General features: G+C 38.1%; 1 protein-coding gene across 12 annotated transcripts in view; it reads left to right on the forward strand.

Moving 5' to 3' along the window:
• Positions 1-27,845, forward strand: part of LOC139738674 (uncharacterized) — a 100,437-nt gene that overhangs the window by 52,813 nt on the left and 19,779 nt on the right. For 11 of the 12 annotated variants that reach the window (XM_071649286.1, XM_071649289.1, XM_071649293.1 and 8 more), the window contains 5 exons: positions 1,083-1,273; positions 15,544-15,622; positions 15,815-15,937; positions 18,823-18,923; positions 20,631-20,651. In XM_071649286.1, the coding sequence (XP_071505387.1) occupies positions 1,083-1,273; positions 15,544-15,622; positions 15,815-15,937; positions 18,823-18,923; positions 20,631-20,651 (515 nt within the window). The remainder of the gene's footprint in view (positions 1-1,082; positions 1,274-15,543; positions 15,623-15,814; positions 15,938-18,822; positions 18,924-20,630; positions 20,652-27,845) is intronic. The other variant, XM_071649288.1, reaches the window with a different exon arrangement.

Genomic DNA, 27,845 nt, shown 5'->3' on the forward strand with positions numbered 1-27,845 from the left:
GTGTGGATGAACGAGGCACACAAAAGCAAAGGCATTTTTTTTTTTTTTTTTTTTTTGGGGGGGGGTCACCTGGCGGTTCAACTCATTGCCCTATTAAAAGACAGGTGAGACTGCCTGAGGTCATGCTCTAGTTATTGTCATGGCATAGACAGCACACACAGATTTAAAAAGTGTTTTGCTTGCAACCATGTGCTGTATTTTCTGATATGTGAATAGATCAAATTCAAGTTTCATCATTTAGACTTGATAATCCCTGTTTATGAATTGGCCTATTGATGTCACTGTAATTGATGGTGTAGAGTTGTGTACATATGTCTTATAGAATAGCGTAAGTGTTTTGTGGCTTGACATTTGGTCTTGAATATCAAAGTAGGAGATGCATGGAAATGACACTCGGGATGTGAATCGTAGGATTTAGTGTTTGATTTCAGTTTTGATTTACTGGTAATATGATGTCAAAATGAAGAATCATTGTGGATAAGTGTTTCACAGGAAACAGACTACAGTGTCATCGGTTCTTCAAAACTAACTTCGGTTGGAAAAGAGAATTTAAGAATAAAATTGGAAAAGTGAGCGAGTAAGGTACTGATTGCTTGACACACTTTACTAGAACAGTACTGGTAATCGTTACCTGGTTTTACGATATATTGAGTCATGGCACCACTCTGGTACAGTCGTGCCCAGTGTGTGTGCCTGATGATTTTGTGAGTGTGCATGTAGAGATGTTACACATACACTTCAGAATCAGGCGAAGGCCTAAAGCAGAATACATTCCATGCTATCTGCATTTAGCTCCCAGGTTCCTCTTTTCCAGTAAGCAGGCACCATTATCAGTCGAGTTTCAATTTGGAAACTTGTGGTGCTAATACTATTGTGACTGGTTTTCATGCATTTTGATTGACAGGTCTGAGTCATAATGACAGAGTAATGCATTCTGAAGTCTCCATGAATGGTTTCCATTTCCAATACAATACATTGTTTATGGTATCATTATGAGGTGGTGTAATCATGTGTGATGGAAATATCAGCTCATATACTGGAGGGTAACTAAAGATAAACTGTAAATGTTTTGCTCCTGCCAGGTGGAAAGCAGTTAACAAGATATCCAACAGCCCTGCACTTTGCCGCCAAGTTTGGCCTGCGCACCATCAGTGCCCTCCTCTGCCAATGGCCCGGGGCCGACCAGGCCCTCAGGTTGAAGAACTGTGATGGGCAGACACCAGACCAGATGGCAGCTGATGATGATCTGAAGACGTTTCTCATCGGGAGCAAGGTGAGTTATTCAGCTGTCATACTGTTGCAGGAAAAGTCTGTTGGACAATTTGATAAGGACTTGATTCTAAATAAAGTATGTCCCCCAAAAAATTCCTATCAGATTTTGGCATTGAAAACTTCCAATATGATGAGACTGTCTAAATGCTACTTTAGGGTCTTAGAATATAACATCTGAGCTATATTTTGCAGAAAACCCCATTCAATTTGGGTAAGTTGTCACAGAGAAATGTGGATCTTTGTAAAGCATGTCATGGGTCTGATTCTTCCAAATTTAGCACTCATGGATGCTCTTGGTAGTGCATAATGTGTGAACACAATGGACAGAACTTGGAGGGAAGGGATTCCTGACATGCTCTACAAAACTCCTCATTTCTCTTTGACCACTGAAGCAAATTGGATGGGTTTTTTCAGTAAGATGTGGGTAATAAGTTATAGTTTCATACCCTGAAATTTTATTTGGATTGATTCACTCTTTCTAAAGTTACCAATGTGGAGGGTCCAGTTATAATTTTTTTGGGGGGACATACATGTACGATATAATTGTAGAAAATCGGTGATGGTGATGCAAGGGTCATCACAGGGTCAGTAATGAAAGGAGATGATATTGATGATGATGATGATGATGATGATGATGATGATGATGATGATGATGATGATGATGATGATGATGATGATGATGATGATGATGATGATTGATGATGATGATGATGATGATGGGATGATGATATTGATGATGATGGTTTCTTTTGAAGATCATTATCATGGTAGTGATGATGATGGGATGATGTTAGTGATGATGGTTTCTTTTGAAGATCATGATCATGGTTGTGATGATGATGGTGATATTGACAATGTTTAGAACATTATGTTGCAGTTTTCTTGGTAATGATTACCAATGTACTTGGTTGATATAACTGTGTAGTTGATGTAATATTCTTTTCTTCTTTGTAATGACCTATTGTATGTATAGTTGATATTTTTTTTTTAATAGTTTTCTTGGCTCTAATTACCAACAATATGTACTAGGTCAAATCTTACTTCTTATGGATATAATATTCATGTTATGGTTGAATCTTATTGCATCAAGATACTTCTTTACTGTGACATAAATAGAACAGATTTCAACACAGTTATTGGTGATAGGAGACAGTGTTTGCATCGGGCAAAATGCTGGGGGGGGGGGGGGGGGTTCCAAAACAAAATTGTAGTTGTAATTGGTAGATGAGTAAATGGTTCACTGACATCTTTCACATTTTCCAATACACAGCAATCAGCTTTCGGCATCATTAGTATTACAAATCTTCATAATTACCAAGCTTCAACTGTGACATGCATGCATAAGTGAATTATTTAATTCTGGTAATAAAAACCAGTGCTAGGGTATTGTTACTTAATATTGATAAAAGGAATATGTGATTAATGTGAATTCATCTGTACATTGTTGGAGGTTTTCTGCAATCTAGTGAAGGGGCTACTGTTCTTGTGAGCACAAAACTTAGACACTTTATATAGGACAGGTGACCTTCTCTCTTGATATAGTCCTGTTTGTGACACAGCAGGGGTCAGCCCAATGAAAAGATGTGTATGCCATGGCTTTAGGTATCAGGGGATCTGGAAAGCTTTTGACCTCTTTTCCCCCTCCCCCGTCCCAGGAAATCCAAAGACAGCTTCAGAGTCGGAAGTATTTTGTGTGGCAGCTGACAGTGCTTAGCAGGCTCTGTGATGGATGGGATGGATGGGAGTGGGGAAGGCGTGGGGATGGGGATTGGGAGGGGGTAGTGGGGCGTATAGGGAGGGGGGGGGGGAGTGGGGCATATAGGGAGGGGGGAACGGTATCAGGTGTTTAATGGGAGGGTTGAGTGGGGGACAGCATGTTTCCTAGACAGGAAGTGTACAGGGAAACCAAGTGACTCACTGACAGTGATGGGAAGGAAAGATTGCTCATTTGCATACATTCAATGGAGACCTCATATTTGTGACCTCCGAGAGAAAGCAACTTGCTTTTAAAGGTAGCAACCCCCTGCTTTTGGCACTCTACGATTGGCGCAAACTTCTATCAATGGAGGTATAAAACAAGAGTGGAACATAGATGATCTGGTACAAATCTGCGTCATGTCTTTGAAAAAAGAAGTAGTGGAATCCTTTGATATTATTTAATTGTTATATTCTTTATTACTGACGGCTGACATCATCTCTCAGGCTTTGTCAAAAGAATATGTGATTTGATATGTGAATCTTGATTCATAAATATGTGTCATTTAGCTGCCCAGTGGATTCGATGCGCAGCCTGTGTTGTATTTCTGCCTATGAGGGCAACACTGTTTGTTGTCAATATTAAAGGGACTGTACAGTACAGGCTGAGGTGAGGATTCAGGTTTATAACATTTCTAAGGAAGATAATGAGAAACCTCTTATGAAATATGAAAGAGCATGTAATTTTAAGAAGGATTCAATGTTTATTTGATGAAAATTGGTTTTCAAATGACTGAGAAATAAAAAAAGTGATGATAATAATAAAAAGCAACAGGCCACGCCTTTTATTAGGATCTCTTTGTTTCACCTTGTTTTTGGATATCTCAGCCATTTCAAAACCGATTTTCATCAAATAAACTTTTGATACCCCTTAGAATTGCATGCTCTTTGACATCTCACAGAGTTGTTTCTGAATATCTCCCAAAACATTAAAAGCTAAATCGTCACCTCAACCAGAACTGTACAGCCCCTTTAAGAGATATAAATGGGTATTAAAGGTTATCATCATTCATCATATCCCTGGAGATTAATGAAATTTGTGTAGGCCATTAACTGGTTATGAAACTGTCCCTTATCATCTGACTAAAAGAGAATGAGGCAGTGTAAATATTCAGCTTACAGGATGTGTTTTAAATTGCCACATTCTATGCAGAGGAAAAGCGAAATAACGAAATGGTGCTGATGTATGCACTATTAAACAGTGCATGAAATGACAAGTATGCTGTTGTGCCTGAAATTTTCGTAATGGATGCAAGGGTTGGATGCAAATTTCAATGTTTTTTTCTTTCTTTCTTTCTCCAAGCATGCAGCTCTGTCAGATGAATTATATTTCTTTTTTGTAAGGAAGAAGAGTGTAGACTCCATGGGGGGGGGGGGGGCAGGCCTAGGTGGGATATTCAAGAACCCTGGTGAAATTTGCATATAAAAATGCTGGAAAAAGTCTGTGTAAGCTTATTCTGACAGCTGACAAAAAGAAACAAAAAAAGAAAAGAATGAAATGGACATCCTGTCTGTGTGGAAATGGTATCATCCACTCCCATTTACGATCTCATTGCTTCCGTCACATTAGTTTACAGGTTACCACAATATGAACTTTTAAGGTTGTCTGATTCTAACCACACATCATGGTTCCTGCAGGCAAATAGTAAAAAAAAAAAAAAAATGTGCCTACAGTGTCTACTACTCACATACCATATGAATGTCCAAGAAATGTATTTATGTTGCCCAACCATGAATAGTAGCCCAAAGTGAAGGTGGTGAAAACAAGTTCTACATTATAAATTCATAATCAAAATGACGTCCATAAATGTTCAGTAGTACTACTAGTAGTCAAATTAGCCAAAAACTTGATAAAAATATTACCAAGAGCAAACTTGAAATGATAAAGTAATTTAATCGTAAAGAAAACAGATTGGCTGATCTTACGGGTCTTCAATAAGCCAGTTCGTAATTAGCTCATGTACACATTGGTACAAATGACCTTTCTTTTTTTCTCAGTTGGTTAGGCACATCACTCGATTTCAAAGCGGCATAATGCATAAGCTTGCCTGACGTAACAATTATGGAATTGCATGTTCAAACGAAGAATAAACTTGCGTTTAGATCAGGTGATCAGAATACTCCATCAGTTGACAATTTAGCAGCAGGCATCCATTTCATTGTTTTGTATTGAATGCAATAACAGCCTATTTCCTTTTATATTGCGAAATACCATTCTTGCTGTCAGGTGGATGTGCTGGCAAGCACCATTTAGATAAGGATCACATGAATAATCATCGCATCACAGATGCTCATCTCAGTGAATTTACAAAACCAAAATGCCTGTTGGTACAAATGAGCTTTTTCTGCTCATGCACAAAGTGGAATTACGAACTGGTCTATTGAATAGATCTTCATTCGCTGCCGGGAGGGGGGGGGGGATGGATTCAAAACCATGACTAGCCTAGTTCTACTAGATTAGAATTGCTCATCTCAGTGAAAAATTATGTGCAGCAAAGCAAACTCAACTGTACTCTACAAGTCTTACATGAAGACTAGGAAATAACTGCTTGATATTCTTGTCAGAAATAGGCTGCTTGTGAAGGCCTGTTGTGTGAACGTGTTCCAAAGCGTCATTGGGATTACCAAATAAATTCCGAGTCAGTTCATCTTTTGCAAGTCTTCCACTATACAGTCCCTTTACCCTTTCACAAGTTTTCACTAAATATTGATATTGGTCATAACCACACATAGATCATAAGAGGTTATGATATTGATACCTCACAATGCTTTCATTGGATTGTGCACAATTTTTTTTTTAATCAATATTTATGCTGATCATTTAGCAACTACATTTACTCCTTTCTCTGGGTGACATCATTTGTTGAGTCATTACCACACTACAATAGCAAGTCTTAGATCTGCAGTGCGGACGTGTTTCATTGACCATTTACCTCTCTCCCTGCATCGTGTTGCAAAGTAGATTTAGATTTAGCGAAGATGCAGCCATGTTCGTCATAAGGGCGTCAAGTAGCCCTCTGTGGCATGAATTTGAGCTGATGCTTAAATGGCCAGAACCATCATGAAAACTAAGTCTTGTGCATATGAGCAGAACAGGGGTTTTTCCCCCTCTTAACATCTGCATCACAAATCTAAAACTCCCTAATAATGTGAGAAATACAAGTTATTTCTTTAATTTGTTTGATTTTGTGTCAACAAAAAAAAAAATTATGAAAGATTTATGTATAAGTTTACAAGGAGGATTGTGAGGAGAGGACTTCATTGCATTCTCCAGTATAAGGCATCATATGAAGAGTTTGTTTGCAAAAACCGATAAGTCCATATTTGCCAAATGGAGATATTTGCGATAAAGGTCAAGAAAAATAAAGAGAATAATGAGAAAATTTTTGCTTCTTTTGACCATAACTTCAAAAATGTACCTTTATATGTAGTGACCAATATATCATTTAAAAGGTATTATTTTGTACTTTTTGACAGGGACCGTACTTCAAAATCTTCAAAAATGGACTTATTGGTTTTTGCAAACAAACTCTTCATATGTTATTACTGTAAATATCACTTTCCATTCTGAAAACATGATTGTGCAACTTCAGAATCCTTCATCTTTTTCATATCAGGTTTGATTTTAATGAAAAAATCTGCTAACTCTGCCCAGTAAACTCCATTCAGTAGGCCTATTGACCGATTCTGTGACGCGCTTTGTGTATCAACGGCATGGGCAGCGCCATTGCTGCGGTGTCTCTGCCGACCCCCCCCCCCCCCCACTCCCCCACCCCCTCACCTACATTAGCACGCGCACGGAATGAAAAACTGATGCATGGTTGTTTTAGCCAATAGGCGTCTCGTACTGAGTGCACGAACGCTTGCCTAGTGCGCGAACCTTTGTAACAAGTGTGCATACTCCTGCTACTAAGTCCGCAATAAACATGTTGCCCGGGGGATGGGGTAGAGGAGGGGGGGTCGGCTGGGACACCGCAGTTTGAGCTAATGGCTGCGCCCAGTGCCACAAATTGTCTGCTGCCCTCAACGAACCCGAATCGGTCAATAGCTGAGTTGGACATCGTGAGGAATTCCACCTTGAGCTGAGTAAATGTGATGTAAAGGATGGCAATTTTTTGTTTGCCGTTGTCATTCTTTGAATCCAAATATGTAAACCGTGGGTGTCATGTCCAAACAATGATGTGGATATTGCATATTTTCTGGTCCAGTTGCACTTCCTTGTACAGACAAACTTTCTGTAGGTAATTTTCAACAGTGTTACGATATGATCTTGTCAAGATGTGTTTAAATTGTTACTGCACATATTTTTTTTTCCAGAAATAACTTGATGAGTCACCATTTAGAAAAAAAAACAGAACACGATTAATAGATTAATGTTGCAAAAGGTGCTTTGGTTTCATACTGATATCATGTCATTATTCTCAAAATAAGTTATTTCAGAGTTGGTTTAGCAACACATCAAAATATTTTGCATATCAGTTAAAACAAAGTTGTTTCTAACAAGGTAAAAACCCGCCTGATGACTGCCTGACATAGCAATAACCAAAGCATGCAAATCGTATTCGAAGTATTTCAGGTGCACTCTTTCAGAAAATTAGACATGGAAGTACTCGTCACCAGTCCCTAAGTAAGAAATGTTCATAACACTATATGTATTAGCAATATTAGCAAACTGGCCCAACCTGTACTGCCCCACCTTGTCAAAAGGAAGCAAGTGACAAATGTGATATTTCTTGTAAATGAAAAAGCTGTGCTCTTGATTTTGTCTAAAGCAGGTTTAGGTTAGTTGTCTGTGGTGTATTCTGAAATCACAGGCTCTACAGTTCGAAATTGTTGAACGAAATCCACTCACTGAAAATGAGCCAGTGAGAAATGAGGCCATTCACTCAATGCTATGCAATTTTGTGTGATTTTGAGCCATTATGGTTGAATGTCTCATAAATATTCATGGCAATATTAGTGAGCTCGTGTTGTAATTGCGTCAATTTTTTTGAATCAGCATTTTCACCCTACAGCTCATCGCATCTCACTTTGTGGTATTAAAGTTGTAATTGTTCACAAAGCTCAGAATAGTTTGCTAACTCCCCAAATCTTTGAAGGTGTTCTGTTATTCCTGTCAAATAGCCCCACTTTGTCACTGCAAACGGCAACGAATGTTGATGGACTATTAAACTGACGCACAACCACAAATAGGATATACCTTGATGAGTGTGCCAGGGGCTTTCGTGATTAATTTGGATAAAGTGAGGATTGATATACCCTGCATGCTGTAGATACCATTTCGTGATGTCTTCAGTATATCACATATTATTCACTCTTACATGTCTTGCCTATAAGTGTTTTGAAACAAGATTGGTAGGATATATCCTGTAACAATTGCACTTCCAAGTAGAGAGAATTAACATTTTTAGCCTGATACTGCACATCAATCACAAACTAAATACAAATTAGCATACATAAACAATTTTCTAACAGCAGTTGTCCTGTGAAAATGATATTTTTATACTGTTTATTTGATGTGTCCTGTCCAGCTGGACATATGTGCACAATACCAACTTTATTATGTGTTTGTAAGTATCTATATGTCTGATACCTGTTGTATACAGGTTTCCTTCGGTCTTTCTCTCCATATGTATATTTATGTGTACATGTAGATGTATATGATTTCTTATGCATATATTTGCTGTTTGAATTAATATTACTTTTCCTTCTGCATTTCCTGTGGACTTAATACGGCATCATTGATTAGTAGTGACAGGGATACTTAATTACCCCAAATCAGGGAAAATATTGCAGGAGAGGTGAAAAAATAGCAGAAAAAAAAAGATGAGTTATGTATAGTCAATGGGAGGGCAGGAGGGCACTATTTTCTGATGTCTGCCCCATGATTATTATTAAGTTATATTACCAGTAAATATTATGTATCTTTTTGTCTTTTGAAGACAAAAGGATTTTGGCAAATTTGACCCTCTTTTAGTGTTGAGTGGCAGGCCTCTGATAACTGCATAACTATAATGTGGGCATGTGACTTTGGGACCATACACAAAACACCTGCTTTTATTGCACAGCTTTCATGTGACTTGATGTGAATGACAAGTCATGAAGAGTACACGTATTACACAGTCTGATCCACATAGCTAGTGTGTGATGTCACAATGTTAATATCTGGACCACTTTCGGATCTCATTCCCTTTACTTGTAGCATGATTACTCATTTCATACTGATTATACCCTAAAATTAGTTAATGAGTTCATGTAAATCCCTCAATACATGGTACATGACTATCACAGAGCAATGAAGAAGTGCATGTGAGCTCATGGCTTGTGTTTTGAAAAAAAAAAGTTTGATTACAGTGGAATTTGATGCGGCAGGTCCTGCACCAAAAGAGGAAGTGGAACATGAGTCATGGGGGAGAGAAAAACAACCTGAGATCACCAGGCAGTTTAGGAGGAATTCAGCCTAATTGAACAACGCGGACACAGCCAAAAACATGTCGCTGGATTCATCACAATTAGTGCCATGAACTCCTTTCGCATGTCATATGTATCATTTCGGTGAATTATACCCAATGCCATGCCTCCTTGGTCTGTATATTGCATGGGACGAGTTGATGCAAAGGGCCTAAGAACATTGTTCCTGATCATGCAGCTTAAATGCTGTACGTTGCGCTCTTTGTGCCGACAAACTTATACAGTAGATCCATCGGACCTTAGAGAAATGTATGCAGAGGTGCTATTGTATGAGGCAATGCTAGCAAGGTGTTAAATAGTAGGTATTTTCCTTTATTATCAACTGTCCTTGAGGTGAAGAATAAAATGTTATTCATTTTAGCTTTGACAATGCCTGGATAAACCAAATGCAATCCAAATATATTGCTGTAGTTGGGCAATATACTAACTGACCTTCCCAGAAAAATCGGACTAAGTACCAAGGCTATATAAGAATACATTGTCTGTTCAATACTTTTTTTAATTAGACAGTGGAATGACTGACATTGATTAAAAATAAACAAACAAATATGTAATACATATACACTCTGATAAAATAATATATCTCACAATAGTTTTTCACTCCCAGAACATAAAGTTTATTTTAAGCAAGTGTGGTAGTAAATTAGTTATCTTTCCTCTTGCTGTGTGTCAATATTTATGTCAATTGCCCCAAGGTCCCCACTATATGTGTGACATCATTGAAACTTTGTTTGATGTTTTACCAGGACATCACTTTATCTTTACTTAATGTCCAAGCTGAGCTTAAGATAAAGGCTATTTCAACATACTGGGGGTTTGTTTTGCATTTTGTTTTTGTGTGTAGATGTCATCCCCCATGTCATAGTTTTCAGTCAAGTTTCAAGTTTCAAGTTTCAAGTTTATTCAAAGTTTCCACAATACAAAAATTACATAAGAACAATAATATGTAACAAGGAATACATTGTTGAATATATGCGATTAAAAGTCGAAGTAAATATGTACCTTTTATTAGGAAGAAGACTTGACTCATAGCAAAACGTGTCAGATACGAGGTATAACCAGATTGAACAGTATTTATCAAGTTGGAATCTTCAGTACTAGGTCAGAAATGCTAATCCAGTGCCCATTTATAAAAGGCCAATGAGGTTGTTCTGCGTGAGAAAAGTAAATATGGTGATTTTATGTTACTGTGCAGCTGAGCCTTACACAGTTAATGTTTTATTCATTTATTTATTTATTTATCTATTTTTTGTGGGGGTGGGGGGGGGGGGGGGCAGAGTTTTTCAACATACAATTAACTACATCCGAAAAATATACCTGGGAATATTTGGTGCTCATACACACATAACGATATCAGATGAGAGATGTTACACTCGACTAATAGCAACATTATATAGTAGAGTTGCTCTTGCACAACAGTGGACTCAAAGAAGAAGGAAGAATCCTGGGATTTGTTTTATAATGTATCTCATTTCAAGGGTGATGTTGGTGCTACCTTTGAGCCTCAGGGAAAGAGGGAAGTGCTAGGGGACTTCCCATCTTATCCACATGTGAAGTTGGGTCATTTTTTCTATTTGTAAACAATGATGTAACCAATGACATGACCCTCATATCTTTGAATCGTTGAAAACTAGTCTTATCTCCACACACACGAGGAAGTCTGTGGTCCTAAAATGTGGAATCACTTCACCTTTGGACTGTACATTAATATACTCCAGATGTTATCTTGCATGATAATGTTTGTCAACGCATGAGTTGATATTTTTTCATTACACTAATAAATCAATACAAAATGCCTATATGCGGAGTTTTGATTTTGAGTTAATGATGAGATTAATAGTTTACTCAATTGTCTGAAAGATATTCATAGGTCAAGTGGAAAGAAAGAAGAAAAAAAAAAGCTGCTCAGATTGTGCATGTCACTTGCATGCTTGTATTGACATAGACAACAACAATGAAGACATTTCTGTGAAGGCTTCTTGCTGGATCAGTGTGAAAATGTTCTTAGGTTGAACGCATGGAGTCAGATACAGTTTTGATTATGAAATTTAAAATCATACACAATCAGGGCATGGGATTTGTCAGTAATGCTGTGGTATCCATTAGATATTTACAGATGTTGTTTGATAAGGCATGTCTTTAACAATGTTAAAAAATAAATCCTGAACGTTTGACATTAAATCAATCTGCGATCAACAAAATCCTTTATTATATTTTTCTTTCTACACACATTAAGAGAGAACATTCTGCATCATGCTTACCTCAAAACTTATAAAGATTAAATGCCAGTTTGAGACAGAAATGTAAACTTTAATTTTTGTAGAATATGTTGGTAATCTAACTGTTCAAGATGAGTCCCGAGCATACTCGGGCAGGTGTCTGTGGGAAATGGGTGTTGTAGCAATATAAACCTGTCCTCAACAGGTTAAGGATTAGTTATGAAATTTAGTGAATATAGATGGTTGTGATAATACTGCAGCCAAAATAAAAAGAAATGACTGAGGGTTTTTTTTTTTGTTCCAAGTAATGAAATATTAGCAGTGGATTATAATAGTTGTGATGAAAAGATATTCAGCATCAAACAGAAAAATAAAATGTAGTGTCTTGGATGGGATTGGTGATGTCACAGTGTCCAGCACGCACTTGACCAGTTGAGGTTGTTTGGATCCTTCAAAAGTGTTACGGGCATGAGTGGGCATAAAACCTGCTATAAGCTACTACCTAATAGTTGATCTGAATTCAACTGAAGTTCTAGGGCTCACATGGCACTCAGCTCCCCTCAATTTCTCACCATGGGAACGGGGTATATAGACAGCAGTGATAAACCCCAGCTCCCGCCATCCCCCACTGGTGCCAAACCGCACACCCGACTCCTGTCTCCTGTAAGCTGTCTATGGAGGAAGGATGCTTTTACCCCTGTCATCCTTTATTGGCCTGGACTTGGTGTCTGTGCTTTTAATTGCTTTCTCTCTCCTTCTTTCTCTATCTCTTTCTTTCACTCTCCTGTTTGTGCATGATCTTGTCATAGATTTTGTGTCCAATCCAAAAAGTAGAAGGGGGGTGGGGGAGACCCTCACAAAGTTGAAGGATATGGAAGATCTTGTTTCACAGTGACATACTGCATCATTGAGGTCATATCTGGATGAGTGCCTACAGATTCCAACTTGGCTGAGCGTGAAGGATTTTGCACCACATAAACATTGTAACATGGAACAAAAGTCAACATACTTGTTGGCTATAAACCCAGTATCGACCATGTTTTGATATTAGCACCCTTATGCTTTTACAGAGAGGATTTGGTTCTGTTGCCATTGCATACATGATTTTGAGAATGATTCAGCAATGTCAAATCAGTGGAGTATTCTTTTCTTTTTTTCAAAGGACTCTCAGCAGATGACACTAAAGGTGTTTGTATTTGATTTTTAAAACAAGATTTCAAGTCAACATATTTTGCACCAATACTCAACTTTCAATTCGATAGTAGTAAGTGGAATTTTACGTACCAAGATATACCCCTGGTCATTATCAAAGCATTCGATTCAAAGAATGGGAAGATGCTATAGTAAACTCAAAGAACTTGATTTTGATATAATGTGATTTTAATGAAGAATGATACAAGCATTAAGTTTGATGTTTTGCTTTTTTTTTTCCTTTTCCATTATAAGCACTACACTAATGTAGAACTATATCTCAGTGTAGGACCTCTATCTGATTTGAACCTTAAGTGAGAAAAGTAAAAATGATAATTAGATGTCTTTTGTCTTTGGTTAATTGTTTTGCTGTTGTTAGCATTTCTACTCAGGTACTTTATATTTGCTGAAAGTTATACATTTGATATCCAATATGTCTATTTTTATTTTTGTTATTATTTTTTATTTATTCATGAATTTAATTATTTTGTTTTCTTTTGAGGAAGTGTAGCTACTGCTGGTAAAAGGTAGGAGACTGCAAATGCATCATTTGACCAAAAAAAAAAAAATGTCATTGGCAGTACAGCTGGGCCATTTTCCTCTTGACTCTGTGATATCCTTATTTTGTGTCCAGTAGAATTTAGCTTTAAAGTCTCAAAGCATAACAAGTGCTCTGCGTTGGCCTGGCTTTAACTTGTGTTTCTTGTAGAGTATTCCACTCAGACTTTTCACAGACAATGATTATTGATAGTTTGATATGGAATAATCCATGCATGTTTGTGTTATACCAATTTATGTGCCCTGCTATGATATTCATCAGTGGAGTTTGTGCAACATTGTTTGCCAGAATGGTGTCAATCTGAGAATGTGCATCAATTTACAGTGATGCCCAAAGATCCTGGTCTGTGACCAGTGCTCAGCAGTGACCATTCCTCAGCAGTGGTCATGTCAAGCTAGCTGTCAGTCACTCCTGGCCAGGAACACGTAGCCTGGTGCTGATTATTTATACTTTTCATTGTATTACCTGAGACGAAACCCAGAACAAAGGCTTGATACATCACAAACCACTTTCTTAGCCAAGCGAAACCTGAGATCTAACCTATAACAAAAGCAAATACATCAAGGTACTTTCATTGCCAAGCACAGTATTTTCTTTTCTTCAATTCTTCTTTAGTCAGAGGTTGAGCTTTAAATGTGCTGTTATTATGAAATCATTACTCCTGTCAAAAAGAGTCTTCAAATTATTGTTAGTCAACATGGTGAAAAAATTAAATACCCACTCATGATTGGCTATCGCTGAGCTGTTGCCATGGGAGCTGCATTTACTGCAGCTTGCAATATTCTAATTGATTCTGTTGGAAACAGCACCCTGGTAGAAATGCCGAGAGATATGTGACCCGCTACAACAAAAGCATCCGAAAGTTGTGAGAGGTCAATTTTCTGAAAATGGCAAGACAGTATTCCCTTATTTTTCTGCTTTAATTCCTTATATAACACAACTCATAAAAGTACTTGGGTGCAGAGATATTGATGATTTTATGAGACCATGTTGAGTGGTCTAGGAATTAACGTTTTGAGAAAACAGCCTTCGAAGTTTTCTTTCCAACACAATCGTGAAAGTCGGATTGTAAAATCATGGCCTAGAAAAATGTTACTTTCATGTCTTTTCATTGATCATTTAGCTTCGAAATTTTGGCAGATGTATTAGAGTACAGCATTATGCCAACAACAGAAATTTGATGGTTTTGACCGATTTCGATGATCTGACTTCAAACTTGATTTTCTCAGCTCAGCCATCAGAGACTTTTGGATCCTTTTGTTGTGGCGGGTCACATATGCACTGACTCCCCAGTAAAACAAAAGAAATAGAAAAGCAAAACAAACATAATAATAGTTAGGAATGGAATAGTAATGGTGACCCATGAAACAGAGTTGTGTCAAAGGCTAGTGTTAGACACTGTAGCCGCTTGCTGCCTACCCTAGAACCTGGGACACCTGCAGCAAACGCAGACTACAATCCAGATCAAGTGAAGTGAAGTCAAGATCTTTTTCAAATAGCAGAGTTGTCAGTTTTAACCCTGTGTCTAGAAGAACATGATTGGTCCAGTACAATGACTATCAGGATTACAGAATTAGAGGATGATATGGATTAAGAAATCAAGTGCATATGGCACATACTGTCATCATAGTCAGGGTTTCGCATTAACTTTTGTCTGCGGTTCAGGCCACTTCAATATCTGAATCTGAAATTTTGGTGGCCCAAAAGAGAAATGTAGTGGCCTGAAATAAAGGCAAATATAACAATCCATTTTAAATCTTAATTGCCTGTTTGGGCCACCAAAAGATAACCATTGTGGAAATTTTGTGCCCTTACAATCAAGTTTTTTGTGGCCCAGGCCACCGGGCCATGGCTAATGTCGAGCCCTGTTATAGTTGTGCATTTTCAATGGAGTCAGAAGGTTGTGTTGAGTTGATAAGATAAATGGACATTATACAGTGTTTATTCATAACAGTTTTGTAAACATTTCAATGCATTCTGTTTCTGTTCATCTCTTACTCCTTTTCATTTTCTCCTCTTCCCTCCTCTTCCCTCAATCATCAACCGTGTGCCATCTTGTCTTCTCCTAATCTCCAGGATCGCTCTGTTGGTTTGCACGACAGTCCAAACCCAGAGGGTTATGTGACCATGAGCAACAAGGTCGCATCAAAAATGGGTACGTTCAAAATGTCTGCCTATAAACCTTCTTTATGAAGTTTTAATAATTTGATATATGTAGTAGTAGAGGAGACCTATTTTGTAGGTCAAGGGGTAGTGGTAAGAGGAATCCAGTTAGTAATATTATGTGCAGTGCCTGTAGATAAACCTAGTCAGTCATTCTATTACTTTTCCTTCCTCCATTTCATAGGTCCACATGGTCATTTCGACTCGGACTTTGTCAATCAGCAGAAGAACTATGACCGACCATTCCGTGTGCCCATCCCCGTCAAGCAGGTCAGCAACGATGAAGACATCCAGAGGCTAGTCACAGGTGTGCAATTATTTACTCTCATTGTGTTAGGACCAATAACTTTATCCCATTCGTGACCAGCTTCTTATATTCCCATGGACTCTGTACAGGATTCACCCCCGACCACCCTACTCTGGTGTCAGAGGGCCTGCATGCATGATCCTTAAATCTGTGGTTAAGGGTACTTTTCACGTGACGAAATCCAGCCTATTACAGAGTCATTTTTTAAAAAGAGGATATATTTGACTTTCACCCATATTTTTCATTTCAAAGGGTTTTTTTTTCTCTCTCTCTTACTCTTTGGACTCCTGAGAAATTTAAAAAGGGGGTTATAAGAATATCTTGGAAATCATAGAAAATTTGTTCAAACATTTATGTCATGAGATTTCCATTTTTATTTGGTTTCTTCTGAGTCCTGAGATCCCATTTTGAACACACAAAAAATCCTGTTCTAAGGTATTGTATAATGACAGCGTACCGTAAATGAGGTGGGGTGTCTGTCTTGAGTTCTGGGTGGGAATGAGAGCTCACCTGAGAAAGGGGGTGCATTGCAAACAGTGTTCTGGATTTAGGGGGATCTCCAAGGCAGAAAGAGCCTGTGGAAAGCCCTTGAAAGGGGAGTTCAGAAATTATGGCAGTCCTGAAATGGAAGGGTGATCTTAAAGAAAGAGAACAAGCGTATGTGTACCCTAGATAATATTGATTTGGGGGGGGGGGGGGATTCACCATGCTCCTGATAGCAAAGGGTAGAGTGGATCTTGCCACACTGCAAGGAAACTCTCCTTTGTCGCATCATGCCCTTAATCCTATACGGCACTACATGAAATCAGTTGGTTATCCATCCATTGTTTATGTTTCGATTCTGTTGCACTTGCCACATGGTATTGTAGTGATGCCCAGGCAATTTTGGGATGATACCAGACGTACATGTACATCCCAGGGTGTTGATGAGCTGAGATTTAAGATGACTTATGTAGCGGTCAGATGTCAGAGGTCGATAAACTCTAAGGTCAAATGTCTAATGAAATGTCTTAATGAAAGATTTAGTTATCATGGTATCTCATGTGGTTGTCTGAATGATGTGTATTGTGTCTGGCTCACCCTTGCATTGGGATGGTATGGCTGGATTGCTCATATATTTCTTTTCAACATTTTTGTTCAAGTAAAGCTCTTAAGTCAAGTGTCATTGAAGAGTCCACTGCACAGTACTGTTATGATTCTTAACCCGTTGAGGACGAGTCCCAAGTATACTAGGACTCGGGCAGGTGTCTATTGGAAATGGGTGTTGTAGCAAAATCAGTCCATCCTCAACGGGTTAAGATTTGACACATGTTTCTTTTCAAGGGAACTCTTCTAGGTTTGGTTTCACTCACTGAAGAAACATCTTCAAGACGATTTGGTTTCTCCATCACAATGCCCTGGTCATTTTATGTGCAAGCTCAATATGCAATACCTTTCCGACACATCGACTTTTGTCAGTTAAAGTTTTCAGCTTATATGAAATATATAAAAACAGGGAGGTGAGATTCTCACCTCCCTGGTAAAAACCAGAAACTGATAACAGAAGTTTGGAAGATGTTTCAGCACAATGAGGCATATTTGAGAACTTTGACGGAGGTGTGGGTTTTTTTTTTTTTTCTGATGCCTTTTTTCTACAAGCGTTTTGAGACAAATACAGTACTGTAAAATAAGAAACATTTGCGTCATGAAACTTTCGTGAATTGCCACTAGCATTCAGTGCACTGTGTAGACAAACACCTTTACTGGTGTTTGTTCCCAAAGTTCCTTCCTGAAAGTTTCATGCAGGTGAAAATTTCAAGTTTTACAGCATTTTCTCAATTTTGTGAAGCTGTACTGCTTAGAAGGTAATGCTGGTTATACAGCTGACACTGTTTTGGGGGGGGGGGGGGGGAGGAGGGAAGCTTGGCCAAGCTGTCTTTATTGTAAGCCTACTGCCAAGACGTCCAAGAAATTAAAAAAATAGTGGCATGACACCAAAATGTGATCTAAGATCTCTCCAGAATATTCTTGGACAGAGTGATGCTTTTGTTAGATCAACATAATGTGATGATCCAGGAAGTGTGAAAGAACTAGCTGATGTACACATATCACACGTTGTGTGAAAGAGATGCTGTTTCATGAGTGGACATTTAATACAGGTCGAGGATGGCAAGGAGAGTTTGTCTAGTAACAGTATTGTAAGATTAAAATGTTTGTATGTAATATGAGAAAGTATGCCTTACTCAGGGCTGCACACTAACCCATTTTTTCTACTCTTTGGTCTGACCTGTCTGTCGGACCAGTAGGTACCGGTACCCAGTTTTTCCTTTTTTTTGCTGGTCCATTCCTGAAAAAGTTCATGGTACGACAGTGCTTTTTATTGGTCAGGGACCGTCAGGCCAGTGCCAGTGTGCAGCGTTGCCTTAATAGTGTACATTTTTTGTATCTTCATAACAATGTTGCCTCGTATTATATCAAATTGAACATATCAAGATTTTGTTGTATATTGGATTGTGACGTAGACACGCCTGTTTGTATTGTTATATGTTCAGCTTTAATTTGCGACGTATTGTGAACATTACCATGACTTGTTGTGCTGCGCAATGTGTTATGTTGTGTTGTTAACAAGACGCAAAAACAATCAAAAATAATATAAGCTCAGTTTGAATGGAAAGAAGAGAGAGTTAAATGAGAACCAGTGAGGTAACAAGATCGTAGAAACCTGTTTGAAATATATCCTGATTTACCTGCAATTAAACAACCTCATCTATCAAAGAAACTGTGTGTCTAATTTGTGTAGTGTGACCCATCATCATCGATTTGCAACAATGATAAGCTTATGTCTGATCTCACGATGCCTGATTATGATTTAATTAGTAGTCATTCTTTCTGAATCGTTTCCCCAGGGGATGCTGATGATATCTACAACTACTATGACAGCTGGCAGGGTTCCGAGAGTTCCAGCATGGTACGCGACGACGAGGATGACGATGACGATGACAGTCAGGTCAGTTTGTACCTATTCATACATCCATTACAATGACTTTAGCCAGTGCATTTTGACTGCGAAAGAGACAAGGTTCGAAAGAAAACTAGCCCTTCGATAGGATACTGTCAGCTTTGTCGCCAAACTCTGTCAAATTGTATGGACACTAAATGCACAAACATGCTTTTGAATGTCCAATTTTTTGCTGCTGAAGCACAAGATAGCTGACACAGCTGTGAAGTCATTTTACCCGTAGTAGATGGATTTAAGACTGTCTTCGTGTCATATTCAGACCATTTTGTCAACCAAAGATCACTGCTTAAAAATTATTTATTTGCATTGAACCTGCACCGTTCACTGCATGCTTCGATCTCTCTGTTAGCATGCACTGATGCATGAGCACTAAAGGGGAAACTATTGTTCCTCCGGCACCGCAAGGAAGGCAAGTTTGGTTATTTCTGAACGAGATCCCATCAGATGGTATCTCAAAGTCATTCTTAGAACAGTTGAAACCAAAATATGTAGTTACTTTTGAGTACGTCATAAATTTGTAGGAATGCTCTGCCAGCCAGATACATACACAGGTCATTGGTGCAGGTTGTATTCATCAGTTTCTATAGAAAGGGGTAACATCAAACTGTTCCGGAAATTGCTAGCTGAATTTGATCTCTTATTCATGCTATTCTCTGTTGGAGGGGGACGGGAGGATATGATTTGTATTCTGCCATGTACTGTGGTGTCACATTAATCCACATTTGCAATTGAGCTTGACCCATTTGTTCTTTTCTAGGATTAATTTCAGATTTGTTTGATTTTTGCCTGTAATGCTTGTTGGCAAGTGCCCTTATATGAGTGGTTTGTTGTGTCAATGCTTCCTATGTAATTCTCTGTTTTCTTTGCTACAAGTCCTCTGTTCTCTAGCCATTGAGAAATATTAAACTGTCAAGCCTAGGATATGATGGGATTGCTTCATAAATTTTGTACTTTACAGTACGTCTGGCTGCATCTATTGTTTGACCATCAACAGTTAGTGTTATGCCTGCCGCACATTCCACAACCTTCTGACCATGAGACCAGGTCGTGTGACCTGGCCTCACACACTATGCGACCTGACCTTAGGACCTGCAACCTGTTCCATAGCAACCGTAAAAAGGGTACCAAGCTGCAATGCACGCTGCGCATGCGAGCGTTAAGTCGCAGACTACTATGTCTCGACCTTACTGTTTTTAAAATTGAAATGCACAACCTCAGTGAAATACTTTATCACGATTGGTTGAAAGGTGAGATGGTGCTCATGACCACTTGAAAAAATTAAACATGCCAACACCTTCCAATCAGGTCTTGCGACTTAGTGGTACTATGATCTGACTCTAGAGTGTTTGGTGACATCAAACTGACAGTCAGGAGGTCGCATGACATCAGGTGGTGTAGTGTGCGGCAGGCTTTAGAACCCTATTTGGTAATAAAATACAATAGCCTTGAGTATAGGATACCATTGTGTAGGATGCCTGTTCTATTATTTATTTATTTTATTTTTTTACTCCTACCAAGTTTAAAGTGACAGTTTTGCAAGTACATGTATACCCTCAATTCTTGTAGAGACTGCCCTTCATTGTGTATCCAGAAGTCAGGTCAGTCTACATATGTCAACATTGTAGGACTTGTAGAATCACTAAAATGATATCTATTCTTTTTCAATATCCCTATATTTGCTTCGCCTTTGCACAGAAACCCCCTCCACCTACAAAGGTAAAGTGTCAAGTGATATTTATTGATGCATACACAACAAACCCCTCTCTACTGTCGCTCATGAATTCTGCTCTGCTAATATATCTATCCATGTCCATATTATGTACTCTTTCCTATAAAACACCATTCAAAATGTCTATCCGCCCATATCCAACGTTAATATTCTGACTAATGCTTAAAGTTTTAATGTGTGGATGAACGACAAAAAAAGAATTCAGTAGGAACAAAAGAAAAACTTCTTCAACATTTGACACTCTTATTTGTTCCAGTCATTCAGTGATTTATCATAATGTTTCACATACATATACCTGCAAAACAAATTAACATCATTGGAAAATATTGTTCCACAACCTCTGCTTATTTGTGTCATCAAAACATAATGTTTCTTCTCATCTTCATCATCATGCTAACTCTACTTCATGTGTCATGTTTGATACCAAACCATTGAGAGCTAATGGCATTTCTGTCTTTGTGATATTAACTTGTTGCTCATCGTACAATTCCAGACTGACAAATTATAGAGTATTTTGTAGACATCAGACATGAGCTATAATGGCAACACATTTACTAGTATTCTACTACAGCTGTAACATTTCAGACTCTGTTCCCCTCTCAGGAAATGTTTTGGAAAAAGTTGAAGTACGGCTTGCTACTTTACTGAAGTGATATACATCGTACATTATTGATATTCACCATAAGTAAGATTTGTTGTTGTTGTTTCTGTCACTGAAATGCATGGTTTAGTATTGGTTGAGGTGAGGATTCAGCTTTTAACGTTTAGCGAGCTACTTAGGAACCACTTTATGAAATGCTAAAGAGGGTACCATTCGAACAGGAATTTAAAGTTTATTTGAGGAAAATCAGCTTTGAAATGACTGAGATTTCCAAAAACAGAGTATCAATTTGTTTGGATGTCTTGGCCATTTCACAGCCAATTTTCATCAAATAAACTTTGAATGTCTCTTAAAATTGCATGCTCTTTCTTATTTCATATTCAAAAGACGTTTCTTACTATCATCCAGAATAAGTCATTCAGAATTAGGAACATCACCCATTATGAAACACTATTCAGGGGCGGATCCAGGAATTCTGTAAAGGGGAGGGGGCGCAAACAATATTTCTGGTGCTACTTCCAGGTTTCATATAATTTTTTTCCTTTTTGTATCTATTGTTTTAACAACAAATAAAGAGGGGGCGCGCGCCCGGTGCACCCCTCTGGATCCGCCACTGCTATTAAAATGGATAATAAGTAATTATTATAGAAAGCTAGCAGCACCAAATCAGACAGATGTGGTTTCAATGACTCAATGGGTTAATTTTACCAAATCCTCTCATCATTCATGAATAGAAGACAAGGAAGCTCCGGTTGGTGTTATTGTAGCATGATTCAGAGCATGTATTGTACTTTACATTTGTTCCAAAAGTCTCTCTTTGAGTGAGACATTTATGCAAACAAGGAAAGAAAGTGAAAAAAAGGCATAATATTATCAACAGAATACAGAAAAGAATTATTTATAGAATACCGGGACCTTTCGCCCTCCATCATCATATTTCATTTCTCAATACATAAAACCTTCATCGATTTATGCTATATCATGATATGATTTACATGTAATTCATTCCCATTTCTATTTTCCTCATTTCTGCTAATCTTTTTGGATTTCTACCAAAGTATTTGATACATGTGTCATGTTTTGCTGGTGCCATGTGTTTTAAACTGGATGTCCATCTTCCTTTGAGTTGACTTCACTTTGATAAACCTTGTCAGAAGGCATACAAGTCCTGGATAGATAATGCTGTCATTAGGTCTTTTCCATTCTACTATAAAGAAACACAGTACTTTGGCTTACTTTGCGTGTTTTTGCTGCTGACTGGTACAGCTAGCACCATGTCATAGCATTGTATATTGTCCAAAGTCCCTGGCACAGAAAGGGTTTAAATCCAAGAGGATGAAGGTGACTTGAATGGTCTCATTCGCAGCTAGGCCCACATGTATTTAAATATCTGGGTCTGTGGAGTGTGTGTGTGTGATGACGCTATCAAATCAAATATCTTATGGTTGAAAGGTGAACACTGGTAGTTCAAAATCAAATCAGATATGTTATGTTTTTGAGGTAAACACCAGTGTAGTTCAAAATCAAATCAGATATCTTATGGTTGAAAGATGAACACTTGTAGTTCAAAATCAAGTCATATATAATGGTTGAAAGGTGAACACCAGTAGTTTAAAATCAAATCAGATACTTTATGGTTGAGAGGTGAGCACTGATAGTTGAAAATCAAATGAGATATCCTATGCTTGAAAGATGAATACCCACAGGTAGTTTAAAATCAAATCAGATATCTTGTGGTTGAAAGGTGAACACGAGTAGTTCAAAAAGAAATCAGGTATCTTATGGTTGAAAGGTGAACACTAGTGTTCAATATAAGATATAAATATCAGGGCTTTGCCAACAAGATCTGCACCAACTGCTCTGAGTTGAAGTTGAGTCAAGTTATTATGACTCAGATATTGGATCCTTCAGTGTTGGATTCACGAATGTAATGCAATACTTTCCAAAGAAATTCGTGGGTGCATCTTTTATTTTGAGCATGTGATAGTTGCTGTTGATAGCAACAAGATCAACAAAAAGTACCTAGTATGCTTTCATTTGCATGATTGTGCCAAATGAGAGTATGGTTCCATCAGAATATGTGATAGCTGCTAACCACATGCCTTTGGTAGTCTGCAGGCATAATTGTAGGGAAAATTAAAAGCAATAGTGTATGTGAGTGCTGCTACCAGTCTTGCTCTGTTTGCTGCTGTTGTTGTTGTAGTTGTGTGCAGGGAATAATTTCCCTGGTTTTGCAATGCAATTTGCTATGCATTTTTATACCACTGCTACACAAACTACCCAGTATCTCTTGTGTAGCAGTTTTCATCCACAGAAGGGTTCAGGATACCATTTCAAACATCATTCATCACTCAGCTGAAATTGCTAGTCAAATTCAAGTTGGAAAATTATTCTGTGGTGTGTACATATACAACTACATGTGTGTATGTAGTGTTTATGTGTTATGTGTTGTGTGTTAGATATGATATTGTGTTTCTCGGACCGATACATATGCCGTCCCTGTTTTCCTCTACTATGTAATTTAATAGTCGACATACAAATATCTGTATGTGTATATTATGAAATTGTGTAAAACATAATATAAAATTTACAGCTTCCTTCTGTGAATACAAGCTCAATGTGCACAAAAACCTCACAGTGCTACACGGGTGAATGTCTTGATCTTGAGTTCTCTTTTAACTTGAGTTGTTTTGTACACAATCAATCTGTAAAGATATGGGCAAAAGAAAAGGGAGAATTATTGATGTGGTAGGGAATTAAATTTGCATTTATAGGCTTACAACTGTTCATCCATGCATTTTCTTTACCCACGCCGATGAAAATCGGCAGGGGGTTATGTAAAGGGTTCCGTATGTTTGTTTGTTTGTTTGTTTGTTTGTTTTTTTGTTTGTTTGTGTGTTTGTTTGTTTGTTTGTTTGTTTGTTTGTTTGTGTACAAGATAACAAGAGAACGGGTAAACGGATTTGCACGAAATGTTCAGGGAATGTTTGGATAATGGCAGGAAAGAATCGATTAGATTTTGGTGATAATCAGTTGACCCTTGCAAATTCTGTGTGACCTTGAAGTTTTGACCCTATGGTATAGTGACCACTCCGAAAATTTCCCGTTTCTCACTTTGCGATTTTCCGCTACCATACGAAAACATAAACTCCCAAACGATCCGACTTCGCTGCTCAAATGTTCGTAAGAATTCCGAAATTTACGTTTAGGCCTGTTTGAGGGACTATGTCCTTTTAGATTTATGAAAGTTCGTTCTCCGTCGTCACAAACTGGCCCGTATTTTGATGATTTTTCAAATTAACATTGATTTTTTTTTTCGTTGGAGGAGCATTTGCTCGGTCACAGTCACACTGCACGATATGCGCGCTCAATGTCAATGCGTGTGCAAGGCCGCTGAAAATGCATCGCGCTCTACACTGTTGGTGCAAAATTGCATCGGGGACGTTGCGGCGCTCGTTGGTGACCGAATACTGGTGCAGGAGCATTTGCTCGGTCGCAGTCACACTGCACGATATGCGCGCTCAATGTCAATGCGTGTGCAAGGCCGCTGAAAATGCATCGCGCTCTACACTGTTGGTGCAAAATTGCATTGGGGACGTTGCGGCGCTCGTTGGTGACCGAATACTGGTGCAGTAGACATTTGCATTCAACCCTTGCATTGCATAATTTCCGTAGACACTAATCATAGGGGTAATTGCCTAGGGGGTACGTAAATTTTGTTTTTCTTTTGCGCTTTTGTGGATACCATCAAAGATCGTACACTCATACGACCTTTGATATCATCACACTCTCGGCTTGCTATAATCAAAATATCCCGCAAGAAAACGGCGTATTTCTCGATTTTTAGCGTTTTTCGGCGACCCGTCACGTAGACAATACTCTTAAAACTGGACTTAATTCGCGCCCGCTTGGAAAAGTTCCGATTCTGCACTTGACGGTGGAATTGGATTTTCGATGGATTTTGGGAGGAGACTAAAGGACTTTCCTGTTGTGAATGAGTGTTACCGTATGTGAAATGATGTGATTTGCGTGTGATGTGACTGTAGAACCAAAGATCGTACACTGAAGTGTACGATCTTTGGTAGAACTCACTGGCTGGTGATAAAGCACACTACAAGTAGCAATTAAGTGACCGAATTCTGGTAGATGACCGAATGCACATTATGTTTACCCCGACTTTGTACTTAAGGCGTGGGTCTGCCGCCTTTGACGGCCCCTCTCTAGTTTTCATTATTTTTTGTGTGTCAGAAAGCAATCTTAATAGCCTTGTGTGTCTAACTTAATTAAAGTGACAGTGATTGAAAACATGAGTTGTACCTAATCTGTCAATCTGATCCCTTTGGCAAGGTAGATATCAGCTAGTTATCAGCTATCTAACAATGCTTCCATTATGTCAAATTTAGTAGATGATTGAAAGTACAACAACTTCTGGCAATTTTTTTTTTTTTTTTTTCGTATTCAACATTGATTACGAAGTTGACAATGATAATTTCCGGTGCTGAATTCTGTGTTTCTAGGATACCAGCAAGAAAATTCAAGAGGAGGTAAACATTCTTTCTTCCGATTAGATGTGGCACCCAAAAGTGATCTTCACCAGCCAGTGCAGAAAAAACTACCACATGTAGCTGTCAAATTGTGTCTAACTGTTCCTGATTGCTTTGTGTGTGCCTAACATTTCCTGTTTTACTTCTGTAGAGTGGTCATCATCAAGCACCTTCATCATGAAAATACCCCCAGTCGTTGTTCCTGGCTGCTATATCAGTTATTATACACAACTTTGCATTAATTCTGTAACATCTAGAGTGCAAAGGCCTACTGTAAATGTGTTACCAGTGGCATACATGTAGGTGCCTTCATTTGTATATGCAATGTGTGGATAAATGTTGTGGTTTCTGCTGTCTCTGTGCAGCTGAGAGGAATGCAGTTTGATGTGAGATTTGTTTGCATGTTCAAGAAAGGGCAGAAAGTTCTCCACTTCACATTGCACTTGCTTAAAAACAATTCAAGAAAAAAAAATCCTTTATGATCTAGGTCTGCAATGTCTTCTTCCTTTGCCTTGAAAATGAGGATGATTGGCTAGAGTGTGTTAGGATTCAGTAGATGACAGGTTCAAATCCCATGGTTCCCTTTTTTCCGACGTGTTTGTTAAGATTATAGATCAGCAGTTGCGATCTTACAAATTTCATTCGTAGAGGGAGACAAATTGAAGAAAACTCACACCTCAGCCTTCACCCCTCAGGCTCTGCTTAGTAATCTCTTGCTTTCATTTCAAAGTTCCGTGTATTGTGTCACATGTCAAATTTCACCTCAAGGTGTCAATTGCTGTATTAAACAATGTCACACTGAATATCAATGTATCACAAAGTTACCTCAGTATGAAATATTACATTGATATATGCAAAAGCCTAGTCACCTTCTTGGAGCTTCAGTGCCATGCGTAGATGTGCTTTGAAGTGGATAGTTAAGATTCACTGTGCCAGGAAATTCATGTTGCTTGCTGCATTGGGTTGCTTTAAGGTGAGGCATTTTGACTGATACAAGGAGTCATCTACAAAAATGATAAAATTTATTGAGTGTTTTGAGGACATATAAAGTTGGCTTCTACTTTTAGAAGTTTATGAGAAAAAGATCTGTGTTTCTAAGGAATATTTCTTTTAAAAAAGTTGAGTGTCGTGTGAAATTAAACATTACACCAATGCCCACTGTCATGTTGTTTTTTGATACAGTTTTGATTATTTGTCCGTAAACATTTTTGGTTGTGATTTTGTGGCTTTGGGTTTAGAAAAGGAAGTTAGACATGCAGGACTTAAAGAATTCATTTGAAAATCTGATACCGTCACACAATCATGCACAGGATAAATGATAAAAATAAGCACAAATCATATGTCTTCATCCATCTCCATTTACATAATCAAAACGTAAGATTTATATATTACTGTTGTCAGAATAAACAGTTATGGAATACCTAGTTTGCATTTTGTAATAATACATCTGTTTAGATCTAATCAAAACCTGCAAAGTGTACGGGCTTTCATTTCATTTCATTTCTTTTTATTTTGTCACTCTACTGGGCTCAGCCAGATGGCCGTTTTTTCGGCCAGTCCGTGAATAAAAAAAAAAATCCACATAAGTGTTTGAGATATAAATGTCATACAATGCTAAACTTGATACAAACAATTGCAAAGTAAGCTTGTCATTCAATCTTCGATGAATGCACATGGTACAGTATGGAGCTACCTTCTTGTATTGAGGTGAGAAAGGTGTTTGATAGCAGGGAAGGAATTTGCATGAAATAGTATGCCACATGCATTGCACATGAAGCGTATTTTGAGCTATTGTTCACTTTCTTTAGTCAAAATGTTTATTGATATTGATTGTGATGTTGTGGTTTTTTTTTTTTGGTATTATTTTTCTTGATTTCAACCATGGGGAGGCTAAAGTTAATGTTATATGCATTTTTCTTCAGTGTTGCTGCATGTGGGTTTGACTAATGTAATTCAATCATATTGCTGTGTTTAACACATTCAAACTAATTTTAACTAACATTGTGTGTAAGTGTTGATATGATTTTAATCAGTAT

Source organism: Diadema antillarum, unplaced genomic scaffold (assembly GCF_040938485.1).
Source record: "Diadema antillarum isolate AM-2024a unplaced genomic scaffold, OU_Dant_1.0 seq00000764_RagTag, whole genome shotgun sequence".
NCBI classification, from domain to species: Eukaryota; Metazoa; Echinodermata; class Echinoidea; order Diadematoida; family Diadematidae; genus Diadema; species Diadema antillarum.